Genomic DNA, 15,092 nt, shown 5'->3' with positions numbered 1-15,092 from the left:
ATTGCCTCTCAATCTCACTTTGATAGTGTTATCAGATCTTTCTGCAAAGGGGACAAGACTTACACTGGATAAGACCAGTATTCTTCTGGTCCTTTAAAAAGTATTCCTGGCCTTGAACAAGGGTTAGTAGATAACCGTGAGCTTGTTCATATAGATGACTCTACTTCTGATGAACATAAATTATCAATATATGACAAAAAGACTGCATTATCTTGTAGGGATGTCTTGTAGGGATTTGTCACTTTTCCCATTCAATTTGATTCATTTATAATTCAAAAGATTTAGACAATTTTTCTAATTGTAATTAAATTTGTGTGTCTCATATATATATATATATATATATATATAAACTAAAATCATTATTTTGCAAAGCTGTGTGTGTGTGTGTGTGTCAGTTTGTTTTAATAAGCACACCTAACAGCTGTAGATGCCTGAGTTGGAACAGAAAAAAACTACAATGCTCGTAGTATTTTAGGATGGAAATCAAGGTCACCTAAGTACTAATGAAATAATAATAATTCAGGTTATTTGTTCCATTACAATAGACCAGATGGAGAAACCTCCTATACATTACAGTACTCCTCTGGAAACAACTATTAACTGACTCAGGGATTTCCTGAGAAATCTGTGGTCTGGACAGTAGATGTTGGAGGAAACACAACCAAGTGTCTCTGTTCCCTGAATCTGAACACTCTGTTTCATCATGAGCTCTGTCAATAATCCTGGAAACCGTGACCTCTCAGGGATGCAAGTTCAACTTGCAAATAGACACCCCTTCGAATGAACTTTCACAGGCATCGCAGATAAACATTCTCCATGCCTAACAGAGGCTCTTACCTGGCTTTTGGTTGCTGCCACCTTTGCAAACAGAGCTTGGGAAACTTTAGCGCGCTTCATTTCCTGCTGAATCTCGTCGTAAATGGAAGCATTAATGTTCATGGTATTGTTCTCTGGTTTCCCATTCCTCTCAGTGGCAATGGTAGCGGTTTTCACCTACAAAACATTTTGAACATGCTTGTCATTTTCCACTGGCCAAACTGTTTTGAATTTTCTCAGGCTCGGCATCCAAACTGGACACTGTTGCTCCTTTTATGATCAAGGTGATCAACAATGTGGTCATTCAACATGAGTTCTTAGCTGGATATCAGATTGCTTAAGGAAGTCATATTGTCACAGGTGACTGCAGCTGTAATACGACAGCAACTGCCAGCTGACAACCAGGAATTATAATGCCATAAGGTAAGTTTTCTGGAAAACGGAATAGTTTCAAAGACTTGAAAACCCTAAACTAATTTTTTCCCAATTACCTTCCACTGCAATTCTCACAAAGGAAATTCACAATTAAAATCATAATGCACAGTGCTGTATCTTCGCTGGGTACCCAATGCCTAAGAGACAATTGCATCACTAATAGCTATTACATACTATGGCCTTTTTAATTTTAGACTCTTTTTTTTAATGCCTTTTCCTCTTATGTCTCATTTAAAAAATCTTCCATAACAAAGCCATTTGTAGAGCTGCACATTTAAATCTTCTATCCATCCATGAAACAGGTAGAGTGCCTTGCTTAATTATCATAAAGGCTGGTTGCATTTTACACATGCATGTCCAAGCTGTTCTGTATAATTATTTTCATCATTTCCTGGCACCGCTGTATATAACTCTTTCCTTTTGACTGGTGGAACCAGACAATAAGAAAATGTTTCACAATATTTAATAGAACATGACTGCAAGTTACACAAAATATATACACAGTGACTTAATAATATATTCAAAATGTATAATCTTGAGTGAGAAATTAATATCAATGCCTTTGGTAATAATGATAAGCAGATAGCTGCAGAAAAATGCCACAAAATTTAGGGGGAAAATCAACCTCAAAATTTATTGATACCATGATTAATCTTCAAAACTTAAAAACAATCTTTAAAACTTTAAAATAAAAATTTGATCTTTATTGAGCATTTATAGGAACCAACCAGCCTGGGAAATTCACATATGAACCATGTAGCTGCTTTTTATTGGGAAACTGATGAAAACATAAATAAAAAGTTGTCCAGATGTAGGACCACATTTCTCCCGGCAAAGTGATTCATCAAGGACCACGTTTCTTAGGGTCCTTTACAGAATCCAGGTTTTCCTTCTCTAGAAACTTACGATCTTGGACCATTTCTCTCATCCACTAAGAACAATAGAAAATGAAGCTCATTTTAAGATAAACAAGTGATTTTGGGGCACTAAATGACATACCTTCCCAGTCATACAGTAAGTCTTTTAATGTTTATTTCACCCTGCCCCCAAATATCTGGTATCAAAAGAGGGGCAGAGGTTATCCTAAGCCATTTAATTCCCTGCACTTAGAGAGTAAAGCTGAGTCTCCTTTACAACGTGCTTTCTGACTCGTAACTTCTAGCTGGTGAGCAAAATAACTCACCTCTGGAGAATGCAGCTAGACTCTCCCACCTGGACACTACCCTTGGGAGCACAGAAAGGATAATGCAGGGAAATGGTTGGACCACAGGCCCCCAGTGAGGACACAGAAGATGAGGCAGGATGAGGGACCCACTGGCTGGCCTCATTGGCCTCTCCTAAAGCATAATCCGCAGACAGAAACGTCAAGAGCAGAGGCTGGATTTCCAGCCTTCCCCTGCCAGCTCTGCACTCCAGTAAGCAAGGGCACTAACTCACGGAGGCATCCTAAGGACTGGGGGCCACTAGGCTCAGACACAGGGCTTTGAAGCAGTAATCTGCTAAACACCACTTTAGGAGCCAGAAGAGTTAATGCATTACCATAAATTGCCTACAAAGTTGCTTTGCTGAGATTCGCAACTTTGCTCTGGGGTGGTCTTGCTTTGAGGCAGAAGGATAGATTTGATCACCACATGGGGTCCCTTTTAATACCTATTTTTTTCACTGCTTAAATGAAAGAGAAAAGAAAAGCCATTTCAATCACTTTGAACATTGAATGTTATGGAAATGGAGGCATGAAGTTCAGGGCATTGGAAGAAACAGTTCCTTGGTATCATCTGCTTAGCAACAGTTAAGAGGGCAGGCTTTGGAAACTTGGTGTCTCAGTGTGTTTTGAAAATCATTTTCATTCTTTTGTAAAAATGATGTTTAAGAATTTATCTTCGAGGTGGGTTATAATCATTTGTTTCAACCCTGTGATTTTGTTTCTAAAAATGTCTTTGGTTTAATTTTTCTTTTTTTAATAAAGCAATTACAACTTGAACCAAAAAGCAAACATTTTAAATCATAAAAATAAAATCTAGTAGCCAACACAATCAAAAGTTGAAAAGTACTTTTTTTTTTTAAAAGTACTTTTTAAAAGTTCTTAAAAAAAAAAAAAAGTGAGAGGGCTTCCCTGGTGGTGCAGTGGTTGAGAGTCCGCCTGCCGATGCAGAGGACATGGGTTTGTGCCCCGGTCCGGGAAGATCCCACATGCCGCGCGGAGCGGCTGGGCCCGTGAACCATGGCCGCTGAGCCTGCGCATCCGGAGCCTGTGCTCCGCAATGGGAGAGGCCACAACAGTGAGAGGCCCGCGTACCGCAAAAAAAAAAAAAAAAAAAAAAAAAAAAAAGTGAGAGCAACAAGTTTTAAAAATATTAAGAAACTGTATTACTCATTTAAAAAATATTTAGAAAAGCTCTTCCTTATCATCTTGTTGGCTCAGATATGCATCTTTAATATTAGAGATAAGCTATTAGAATTCTGGAACCACATTTTTCTCTAAACACAAGGTATTGCTTAAGGGGAACTGACTTGGACAGCTTTTCAAAAATATGAAAGCTGAAATTTTTCCCCAGGTAAAAATGGAAACAAAAATCTTTTATACCTCACTCTACTAAGTACTATTTTAGCTTAGCTCAAAAAAAATCTTCTTTAATCCTGGTTTAGCTTTTAATATTATATCACACATTAAAATTCATAAAGTAGTTCATTGCAGGCAAAACAAACTACTCTTCAGCTCTTCTCTGCAAATAGCACAGGAGGTAAAATAAATGCAGTTGCTTTCTGAATAGCATTTATCAAGGTAGCGTGTACCACTCCATCATTATGGTGGCGCCAGGGAAGTAGTTAAGAATTGGAGCTTCTGCTATTTACCCTCCCACATGGGGAGAGGGTGTAGCACTAGGGTGTGCTTTCTATTTCACTACAATTGTTCAGTAGAACACAGATTTTCCATGAGAATTTTTTGCTCTTTTACCGCTGCTGAATTCATCAACCCATACTACAAAATGAACTATATATACTACATATGTACTGTATATGTACTACATACAGGCTACACAAAATGGACTCTACTGTGGTCCTGATTGGCATGTGTGCTCTTCCTTGATGCAAGTGGAATTGCCTGCAAGCTCATACTGCACACATATGTGAGGGCATGCCCATATGCAATTAAAGTTTTATGTAGTTTTAATAATAATTATGATAATAAGAGAGACTCACATTTACCAGTTGTTTATTATGAGCTGGGCCTTGTGTTAACATACATTAACCTGCATAATAGCCCTGAGTAGGTAATGTCACATTACTGCCCCATTTTTAAATTGAGAAGCTAACAGAGAGGTTAAGTAATTTGTCCATGGGGCAAGGCTGAGAACTGAACTTAAGTCTAACACCAATGCTTATCTTAGAAATCACTGCAATACACTGAGGGTATGATGTTATATAGGACTTCTTTATTTGGGAAAATTCTTATTATTTTTTAAGACGTGCTTTTTGGTGGTCCTTTGCTAAATCTAGCTCATGAATGTCTAATTTTTAGTAGGGAATGGTTTTATCATTAGTTTAAAATATCCGTGCTATTTTGAGGAATTCCTATTGGTGATAGAAAACAGTCCCCATTTTCATATTTTTATATATTAACACTGTTTGAGTATCATGGTTCTATTTTTTTACACTTTTCTTCCTTTTGTAGAAACAATATTAGTTATTTTCCAGATCTGGACTTTCAAAAGTCCTCTAGCTTTTAAAAGATGACCATTAATGAGAAGCGTTTTCCAAGCACATACGTGATCTTAAAATAAAGCTGGTCAAGGGATTCATAACAAATAAAACTTTTATCAAGTGTGAAGTTCCTGCCCATAACTGAACCTATGTTTCATTATACTATAGAAGAATGTGTTGTAAAGATACATAAGTGTGCAGCTACCAGATTAATTATATATCGCTTCTATTGATATAAACTTTGTACATTTTCTAAAACATTGTTATAAAATGTCCCATCTTCAGAAGAAACCAAAGAATGCCATAAAGAGATGTTAAAAAAAGAAAAAATATTATATAATTCATGTAAAAGTTATAACTTGATAATTATAGGCTTTCAAATGGTCCTTATGAAGACAGAAATTGCTAATTTAACTCCAAAAGTCACACATCTTAAAACACACAAATAAATCCATAATAAGTGCACACCTAAACAGAAACCATCAACTTAAAATGGCTATGTTTAGTGCAATAGACAACTTCCAGAAAATAATAATTAATTACTATTAATAAGATTCATCTTGTAAACTCATCTGGAAAATTTGCTAAGTGATAGTCAGAAAAGAAATCTTTAAGGCCTTGGAGCTCTGGAGGGATTGGTTTCTCCCAGATACTCCTACTACCAAAGTTTGGAAAGGGCTTGTTTCTCTACAATCTCAGAAATGCCCAACTGTCTAAAGTCTTCCAAAGTGGACCATTTGTCAAATATTCAATGTATTCTATCAGAAGAATATTTCACATGTGTTCCTCTTTCTAACCTAACAAGAAAACTTCTCATCCTCTCTGACAAACAGAAAGAGTCCTTGAGTTTCATTTTCTCCTTTCTAAAATGTCTGTCTTCTGAGGACGTGGCTTGAGGTAGGGGAAAGAGCATCAGACTGAGTAGGGGATTTGAAAACTAAGTATTTGACTTTTCTCATTTTTCTCGTACCAAAAGGTTGGTATAATGATTCCATGAATTCATGCATGTGAAGGTGCTGAGAAAACTGAATCATTGTCAAGTGCAAGGTATTCATATTTCTTGAATTAGAGCATGTACATTGTGAAAATATGCTTTCAACAAACAGGTCTGGCCTGGAGCCTACTGACCCAGCCAGAAGACAAAGCTCCTGGTGTGGCTACCCCTACCGAAGCCTGAGGGACAGGAGTGCACAGGAGCCATCTCGCCAAGGCAGAGCCAGCCAAGAGCTTCCTGAGGCTGGTCTAGGTTTTCCCTGGTGAGGTTCTCCTAAAAATAACACCCGGGGCCTGAAGGAAGCCCCTTCTTGAAGATGATTTATAACCTGAGTTCCTCAGTGGTTTAGGTCCTTGGTCTGGAAGGACCCAGGGACATCCCAATCATCTTCCATACGACCTAAACTCTTCAGAGAAGCTAGAAGATAATCCAGTCTCTCAGGCCTAAAGGTGTCCTGGGTCTTCAGTGAGCCACAAGGGACCTCTGCCTTCAACAAGCATTAGAAAGAAATCCTGTTCTGGTCCAACCCAAGCCAAAGACTAATCTCAAAACAGATTTCAAATATCTTCATTTGGAAGGGGCGGGGACGGGGGGGGAATGAAACGCACAGTGATTTCACACAGATTCCTCTCTGGAAAAATATAAAATTTTTTTTTCCTGCAGTCCTTTTCTATACCTGTGGTCTCCTCCTTTATTCCTCTTCCATTTTAGTCATTTGTAAATAAGCACATGAAAACCTTATGTGTGGTATATTGGTTCCAGGTTAAGCACTGGATTTCAACTGCTGCAAAACAGTACTAACTCAACTGCTCTATAACCTGTTTTTCCAAATCCTAAGTACTCATTTTACATTGATAATACATTTAGTACATTAAAAGTTCCCTAAAATTTAATTCACTGAATCACTGTCAAAGGGTAAAAGGTGAACAAACCGGTTGTGAGCTGTTATGATAAAATTAAGGAATGCAAAGGGATTCTCTATGAAGCAGTGAAATAAAATTATTCACACATATCAGATAATCATTTCAGAATGTGGTTAGATGGCCAATAATATTGTGTTAATAGAAACTTTTTTTCTATGAAAGAGCTTCACTAAGAATCTACAGTATCTAAGCACATTCATCATTGGCTAAATATCCCAGCTAAAGGCTTGGTCTCAACCCCCTCTTGAGAACAAACACATACAGCTGAGGGTGGCTCAACCAGTTTATCAGTAATTCAGGCCAAAATAAATTATATTTTCTATCCCAACTTATCAGCAGGTATAGTCTTTAGACATACATATAGGAAAGCAACCCAGAGTATCTTAATAGTATACAAAAATAAATATCACAATTAAGAATTAACGTAATTTTGGCTAAAAAAACAAAAAACAAAAAACTTGATGAGTAAGGAAAGCAGAATCATATCTGGAAAACAAATAAAAGCATTAAAGTCCTAGAAAAATTAGAAAACAAAAGCTATATTAAGGAACTACTAAGTCAAATATTTGGATAGATTAAAACAAAAAAAAGAAGAAGAAGCTCAACGCTTAAATTCACACTGGTCTTAAGTAAGCCCTTCTTTGGTTAGTATTGCATGATTAAGTGATAAGTAAAATAACTCTGCCCAGAGGCCTTCCAATGATGACTGCAACAGCAAAATTAACTAATGATGGTACATATGATAACTCTAAACACCACAAACTCAGTGTTCAATCAAGTCCAAGCATTTTTTGTTCAATCACTCTTACAAAAGTCATATATGTATATAAACAGTTCCTCATTCTTTTTGGTAAGAAATATTGTATTGAAGGCTTAACAGATCAAATTCAGTAAGTGTGTGTGTCGGCAAATGGATATGTATGCATGTATTTGGGTGCCATTCTTCTCTGCTAGAGAAAAATGTCTTTCTTAAAATTACAGCAATGCCTTCCTTATTGTCTGCTCCTATAGACATCAAGACTTAATTGATTTTCATTGAATAAAACGGAGAAAATGGACCTTTGGGATGTTTCTAAACAATAATCATTTCAGAACATTACAATATGCAGTTTAAGACCCTCCACAAGTGGCTGTATATTATGTCTATTTCTTATTTATGGAGTATCTATGGCAGTTTCATTTTTAGTGTTGAGTGAGTTTTATCTCTATACTTGGAAATGGATGACCATTTTTTACTATTGATGAAATTAACATTAAGAGATAATTTCATTATGACATTATGTTACATAAGCACTTTTAATTAGTATTCCATATTTACTTTCCATCGTTTTAGCTGACCTCATTGTTGAGTTGCACAGGCCACAAATTAAATGTGTAAGAAATATATTTGCTTGTGGATCTTACATCTAATCCCCTCTCAAATTTGTATCTAATAGTTGTACTGAAAATTAACTTCTCAATTCTTATAATAGTTACGAGGCTACCTTTTAAACTTGATTAAAAAAAAATACTGATGCGCATACACAAAATTACCTGGCAGGTGACTTTTGTCCTTTCTAAAAAGTGCAAAAATTTGGAAAATAGAAAATGTGCCCATTTCTGGGAATATGGATGGGATGGAATTCCTTATCAGCCCCATTTAAAGCTGCCTTCAAGGATTGTATTAAACTTAATTATGAAAGATTACAAACGAGATGATGTGTAACTGGTACCAGCTGCAGTTGGTATTGGAAAGCATAAATACAAATGGAATTATTTATTTTTATTTATTTACTATTCAAATGGTGGTTCTAAAACGCGCAGGGATAAAATGGACTTCATTACTTTTTTTTCCTATTGAGTTTAAAATACCTTTTTACTTAATAGTAGTAGAGCCAAATATCCCATTTAAAGATGACTTTTCACCCCCAAAGAACCCCCCAAAAGAAGCAACACAAAGCAATTTTTTTCCATCTAATTAGTAGCTGCTTGTTTTTATATCAGAATCAGTGAGCTGGGACCAAATTCTCCTCAAGCAGGTCTATGAATTACTATTTAAAAAAAAAAAAAAGCCCTATCCATCTACCTTTCTCATGCTTGTTGAGATTCTTCTTTAGACTTTTTTTTTAAAAAAACAAAAACAAAAAGCAGAAAGGTGAGGAGGAAAAAGAGACTTCACCTGGGGAGGGCGGCTGGGCGGTGTGCTTATCAGGGGGGCAGGACCCATCGCTGAGGCTGCATTCAAGCTCCTTTCCCTTTCATCCTGGTAAATTCGATCTCTCTCAGCTTCCGGTAACTGCAAGAAATTCTGCATAGCCCGAAGGTTTACCAGCAAAGACTGGGATGCAGTCTTGGGGTCCTCTTCCTTTCGTAGGATTTCTGAAAGCAAGCCCTGCAGGGAATGAAAGGCACAGGGTGAGCTTGCCCCCATGCTCTGCCCAGCCCGCGGTGATCCTTTCCTTTTCTTCTCCGCTCTGTTCAGAAAATGAACAGTCAGAAGCATTAATTCCACATAGGAATATATTAGTTACAATTGAAGTGGTAGAGAAGAGAGCCTCAATTGTATTCCTAATTTTATTAAGCGTCTGCTTTACATATAACATAAACTGCAACTGCCTAATTGGTCTCCTTCTTTTGAGTAGCTTAACTTGCCATGAAATCTTTCACAGAGAGGATTGAGGCAAGTTAAGAATAAATGAAATGCTCATAATACGACAGCACTGAACTGTATAGTTCTCAAGCTGCCAAGACAAAGGCAGTGGAATGCCAACAGCCCAATATGTAAAGATACAAAGCCATTTCGAGAGAAGTAGGATTTACAAAGAAAATACTCGAAAATGAATTGTAACATACTAGGAAAAAGAATATCACTAAAGCATCACCTAAGATTTATGCTATGTTTTTGCAGGCAATATTTTACATTATTCCTTGGTTTTCAAATTATTGGAGTCAATGACAAGTGATTCTATTTACCGCTTAAGGAAACTATACTGCTTGCTATTCAATATACCTCTGAGTAACAGGTTGAAAATATGAACTTCAGAAACCATCCTTTAAATTTGAAATACATAACCCCTTTTCCACACTGCAAAAATCCATCGTAGCATGCCAAGAAAAATATTATCAAATTCTGTAATAATCAAATTTCTTGAGGAATAAACATTTTTAATAGTGCTAGAAGAAATTCACAAACCATTAGTAAACTTCTTTATGGTATTCCTCCCCAAATAACAGAGAATTGTTATCTACTTCTTTAATTTTTGGAAGAATGCATTTTAAAAATGGGTGTTTCTCCACAATTTTGTTTAAGGGCTTATATGAAATACAAGGATTAGAAACATTTTCTGCCCATTTGATAAGGACTGAGCAGGCCTTACCTCTTCAACCTTCTCCATGAAAAAATGCCTGGAATGACAAGACATGTTTGCTTTCTACATTTTAGTTTATCACAATATGGCTCAGAATAAAATGTTGTGGAGATCTGTATATCATTTGCAAATTTCACTTTCTAATAACCCTGCAGAAATGGCAACAGGGTACATTTGGGAAAGGGAGGTAAAGTGTCATGTCAAAACAACCAAGCCCCAACGTTATAACATTGGGGTTTTTTCATGGTTTCCTAGAAGTGCAAACCTGGCTTTGTTCCCAATTCCTCAAGGAAAATGTAGCATATTGCCCCAAGATAACAGTTGGGTACAGACAATATAAAAGCAGTGTCCACTTCAAAAATGACCTATATAGGCTGCTATTAAAAAAGATCCTCCAATAGGCTTGGGGGCTTAAGAGTACATTCTAGTTTCTCATTTGGTCTATGCAAGGGAAGCCAGTTTCACCCTAAGAAATGTGACTGAAAAATGAAGGGTACTTGTCCTTTCATTTGTAATACTGACAAGTAATGTTGCAACTGTGTTTATACATGAGCAAAACATCCAGTCAATTTAACTAAAATTCAGTCAAACAGGCAGTCAATCACCCAGCTATTTAATTTGCACAAGGCCAACTAATTAGATTGACTGCGTTTTTGATGTGTCATGTTGAAACCAAGAAATACAGGTCTCAGAAACAATGTTTGAAATTAGGTGTAAAAAAAATAGCCCTTGCTCTAAACTCTTCCCCATCAAATGGGGATAACAAATTTTTAAAGATATTAAAAGATGTATTTCACAAAGCAATATATCTTAACTACAGAAAGAGATAGAAACATACAGTACACATAAATACATTATAAATTCCTTGAGTAAAATAGTCTAATATTCTTGTCATCCCAGCACAATGCCTGCCACGTAAGTGTTTGATAAATATTTACTAAATGGATTATGTGTATTCAGACCATAGGAGGAAAAAATTCCAAATAGGTGACAGGAACTTAACAACAAGATATGCTCCCCATGGGAAAATTTTAATGGTAATTAATAATGTACTCAAGGTGAGCCTTCAGTGAAAAGTTATGTGGCACTCTGTAAGACATTTATCTACACTAATTGTTCAGTAATTAAAAAAAAAATTTTTGCAGCAACATGGATGGACCTAGAGATTATCTTACTGAGTGAAATAAGTCTGACAGAGAAAGACAAGTATCATGTATCACTTACATGCGGAATCTAAAAAAAATGATACAAATGAACTTATTTACAAAACAGAAATAGACACACAGACACAGAAAACAGACTTATGGTTACCAAAGAGGAAGGGGGGCAGGGATAAAACAGGAGTGTGGGATTAGCACATACACACTACTATCAACAGACATAAAATAGATAATCAACAAGGACCTACTGTATAGCCTAGGGAACTATACTCAATATTTTGTAATAACCTATAAGGGAAAAGAATCTGAAAAAAAAATATATATAAGAATATATAAACTGAATTACTGTGCTGTACACCTGAAGCTAACATAACATTGTAAATCAACTATACTTCAATAAAAAAAACCAAAACACTTTAGGTCAAAAGAGATCCTATGAACAGATGTTATTATATTTGGGAAATTTGAAATTAGACATTCAGAGATCTCAGATAACAAAATGTCATCTCTTTCCGTTAGAAATGTTTCCCGAGATAGCAGAGAACTACAGTGAGAAAGCCAACACATGAAAAAATACATAATGATATCAAGTCTTGCTAACATGAGACTGAGTCATTCCTGTATGGCTTAAAGTAACAGATAGAAGGTCACTTGGGAGAGAATTTAGCAATTTCTCTACTCATATTTTGACGTTAGCATGACGTCCCATTTGAGCATATGAAATGTTTTCCGGGCAAAGCATTTTATTCCACTTAATTATTCTAACTAGAGCGAGTGCAGGTTTTCTGCCTGGGATGTGTTGAAGGTCTAGACTGATATTTCAAATCCTGGGACACTCACAGAGCTCGAAAGCAGACAGTGAAGACAGTCTCAGGTGTTTTACAAACCTTCGGGTTTTTGTGGGGTTTTTTTTTTTTTTTGGCCCAGGCTTTCAATGAGGGGAGTGCCCCCTGGTGGAAATGCTTGAAAATATTATTAGAAAATGTTTTGATTAGAATGTGTTAATTACTTTTTTAAAGAGAATGATGTCACTTGAGAAAATTCTGGATGCGAAATGACTGGCATTAGAATCCAGATATGGGAATGCATGTTTTGATCCTGTTTGGGTTGTTGTTATTTGAGTAGCTACATTTATGGATTCAAGATGTATGTGGCCCTTGTTTCCCATTTCCCATGACTGAAAATCCAGTTAAGCCTTGCCAAGTTAGGTCAAGGTCATTTGTAGTAATCCCCCATGGTGGATAGTAAGAGAGATCTCTTACCAAAAACTTTTCTTCACGCTAAAAAATAACATGTCAAGGTCATCATGTACCATCCTTGCTATCACTGAAATACCAGGATTAAAATATTTACCAATATTATGCCCCATAGGTGCTCAATAAATTTGCTGAATTAAACAAAATCATTAGTCATTTATGTTTCCAAAAAGAACTTGCGATTTTGTATATTATGTAGTATGTTACCAGTACCTCATGGATATCAATTTTATGGGAAACGAGAAGCTGCTTTCATGGCACTTCACATCTTCAAATTGTTCAATATGTGCTCTATACATGAAAACGTAAAATTATTCTGCATCGCCATTCCACAGTGGTTGTGAGATTTCTAATGTTTTCAATTAAAGAGTGAACTTGCTGATGAATTCCTAAACCTTTTTTACATTCCAGAAAGAGTTTACAAGTAAAATTCATTAGTATTGGAAAAGAAAGAAAAACCTTCAATAAATATTATCAGTACTTCCAAAAGCTAATTATGAATTCTTTAAAACAGCAGATAAGCGAAAGAGACTGCCAATATGAACAAAAAGCCTGTCTGGCCTCCCGTTTGTCTCCTCTTTGAACATAATCACTGATTCAAACAGATTTTTATCAGCTTCGTGGAACTTCAAAGCCCTCAGAAGGAAAATATGATTTGATGAAACCTCCCTCTAAAAATAAAACATGTAGAAGATTCTTCAAGGCTACCTGCCTCTTGTTTGGTGAATTTTTAATCACACGTCCAGGTGAAAGTTTCAAACTCCACCTCCTACCTTGGACTCAGGCCAAGCAAGTTATAAGCAGACACATTTATCTCTGTCGGTTGGGAGGCCAAACAAGAGCTGTCACGTTGGGGTAATAGCACCTTTTTACCTTTTATTCAATAGTGATATGGAGAGTGGACTTTTCTTAAATTACACTGTGAAGAATTATAGGAACACAGTAGCAATTTCTGTTATACTTAAGCAGGCAAATTTCTCTCCACCACATAATTTACAGAACTCAAATTCAATAAAACATTACATGATGGTCCATTACTGTTATCAGTTTTGAATAATCCATCTTCATTCTTTATTTTACTGGAAAATAAAGTGTGCCAAAGACAAGAGGAGGGGGGAGGAAAAAGGGGAAAAGCCACAGAATAGGATCAGAGTTAAACTATGGGATTTATTTTAAAAAGAGGGGGGAGCACTAAAGAATATATTTTTTTCTATCACGACCTTTAAGTAGCAATAATACAGAGGAGTGAATTGAAAAGTATAAATCTAGAAGCTTCAGCAATTAATTTTAGCCATGGGTTTCCATTAAAAAGACATCAAGTAGGCATAACTGAATGAATGACAGATGCTAAAAGCTGGTACCTTCCGTAGCAATTAAAGAACATATGCCCATCAATTCAGAAGGGGGAAACATCCTTAAAACAAGGAATTATATAAATTTCATCACAAACTTTCAGAAAAGGTAGACTTTGTTTTCATCTTTTTGTTTTCTTTTGTTTTCGACTTTTTAAAAAAAATAGCGATACCGGAATGTCTTAAAAGAGAGGGATATGTTTTAGTTCAGGAGACCCAATTCAGCTGATGAGAAAATTCTCCAATGAAGAGTTGAAAGATGAGACCCAGGATTTTAAAGTTATACAGAGCTGTCGATATTCTCAATTCACAACAGCATTATCTATTACATGAATGTTTTAACATACTGTTTATAGGATGCCAGTGTCTTTATCCGATCACATCAGAGAACTTTGCATTTGTATGTACATATTTTACATTTATTTTTTTTAAAACCTGGAGCCCGAATTGCACTCTGTAATAAGTACACACAAATGTGTCTGTGCGGTTTAACTCTGCAGAGCTCCCGCTCTATACATATGCATTAGCATGTGTATTTTCATCCTCCACACTCACACCATACACTCTCACGATGCACCTGCTTTTATTGAAATGTATACAGTTTGAAATAAACATACGACATACACTCATATGAATGTATAATCATTAAAATAAATGCAGCTGTGTGTGTACGCGTGAGTGTGCGTGGCGTTTTGGTATGACCACCGAAAAGACATGCATGCTTGCATGTTCCAAAGCGAATTCCCCAAAAGTGAACTCTTAAATATACATAGAAAATGACTCACTGAAATCAGACAGCTTCAAACATGGCCCATCATCCACTTCAATGGAGGAGTCCCAATTACCTCTATACAGGTTTAAAACCAAACCACCCCTCTGTCATCCGGGGCTCCAGACAATTCTTCGGTAATGACTCTTTCTCAACTGGCTATTATTAATAAAGAGATGGATATCAAGCTGCACCCGGGTTTCATTCTCCTCTCTCCCTTGAAAACATTAAGTCACTGTTTTCGATGTTAACCACAGAGATAACCATCTTTTCGAAGAGATTGATAGGGTATAAAATAGAGAACTCTGTCTTTTTTCCAGTAACAAATCCTATTGATA

General features: G+C 36.2%; 1 protein-coding gene across 2 annotated transcripts in view; it reads right to left on the bottom strand.

Moving 5' to 3' along the window:
* The window catches only part of SATB1 (SATB homeobox 1), a 98,137-nt gene that overhangs the window by 30,050 nt on the left and 52,995 nt on the right, over positions 1 to 15,092 (bottom strand). For both annotated transcript variants that reach the window (XM_082625013.1, XM_082625012.1), the window contains exons 8-9: positions 9,029 to 9,241; positions 838 to 993 (exon numbers count right to left, since the gene is read on the bottom strand). In XM_082625013.1, coding sequence (XP_082481139.1) covers positions 838 to 993; positions 9,029 to 9,241 — 369 coding nt within the window. The remainder of the gene's footprint in view (positions 1 to 837; positions 994 to 9,028; positions 9,242 to 15,092) is intronic.

Source organism: Mesoplodon mirus (genome assembly GCF_964341445.2).
Source record: "Mesoplodon mirus genome assembly, chromosome: 6".
NCBI lineage: Eukaryota > Metazoa > Chordata > Mammalia > Artiodactyla > Ziphiidae > Mesoplodon > Mesoplodon mirus.
The sequence above is the reverse complement of the archived record's forward strand: the minus strand, read 5'-3'. Positions and strand labels throughout refer to the sequence as shown.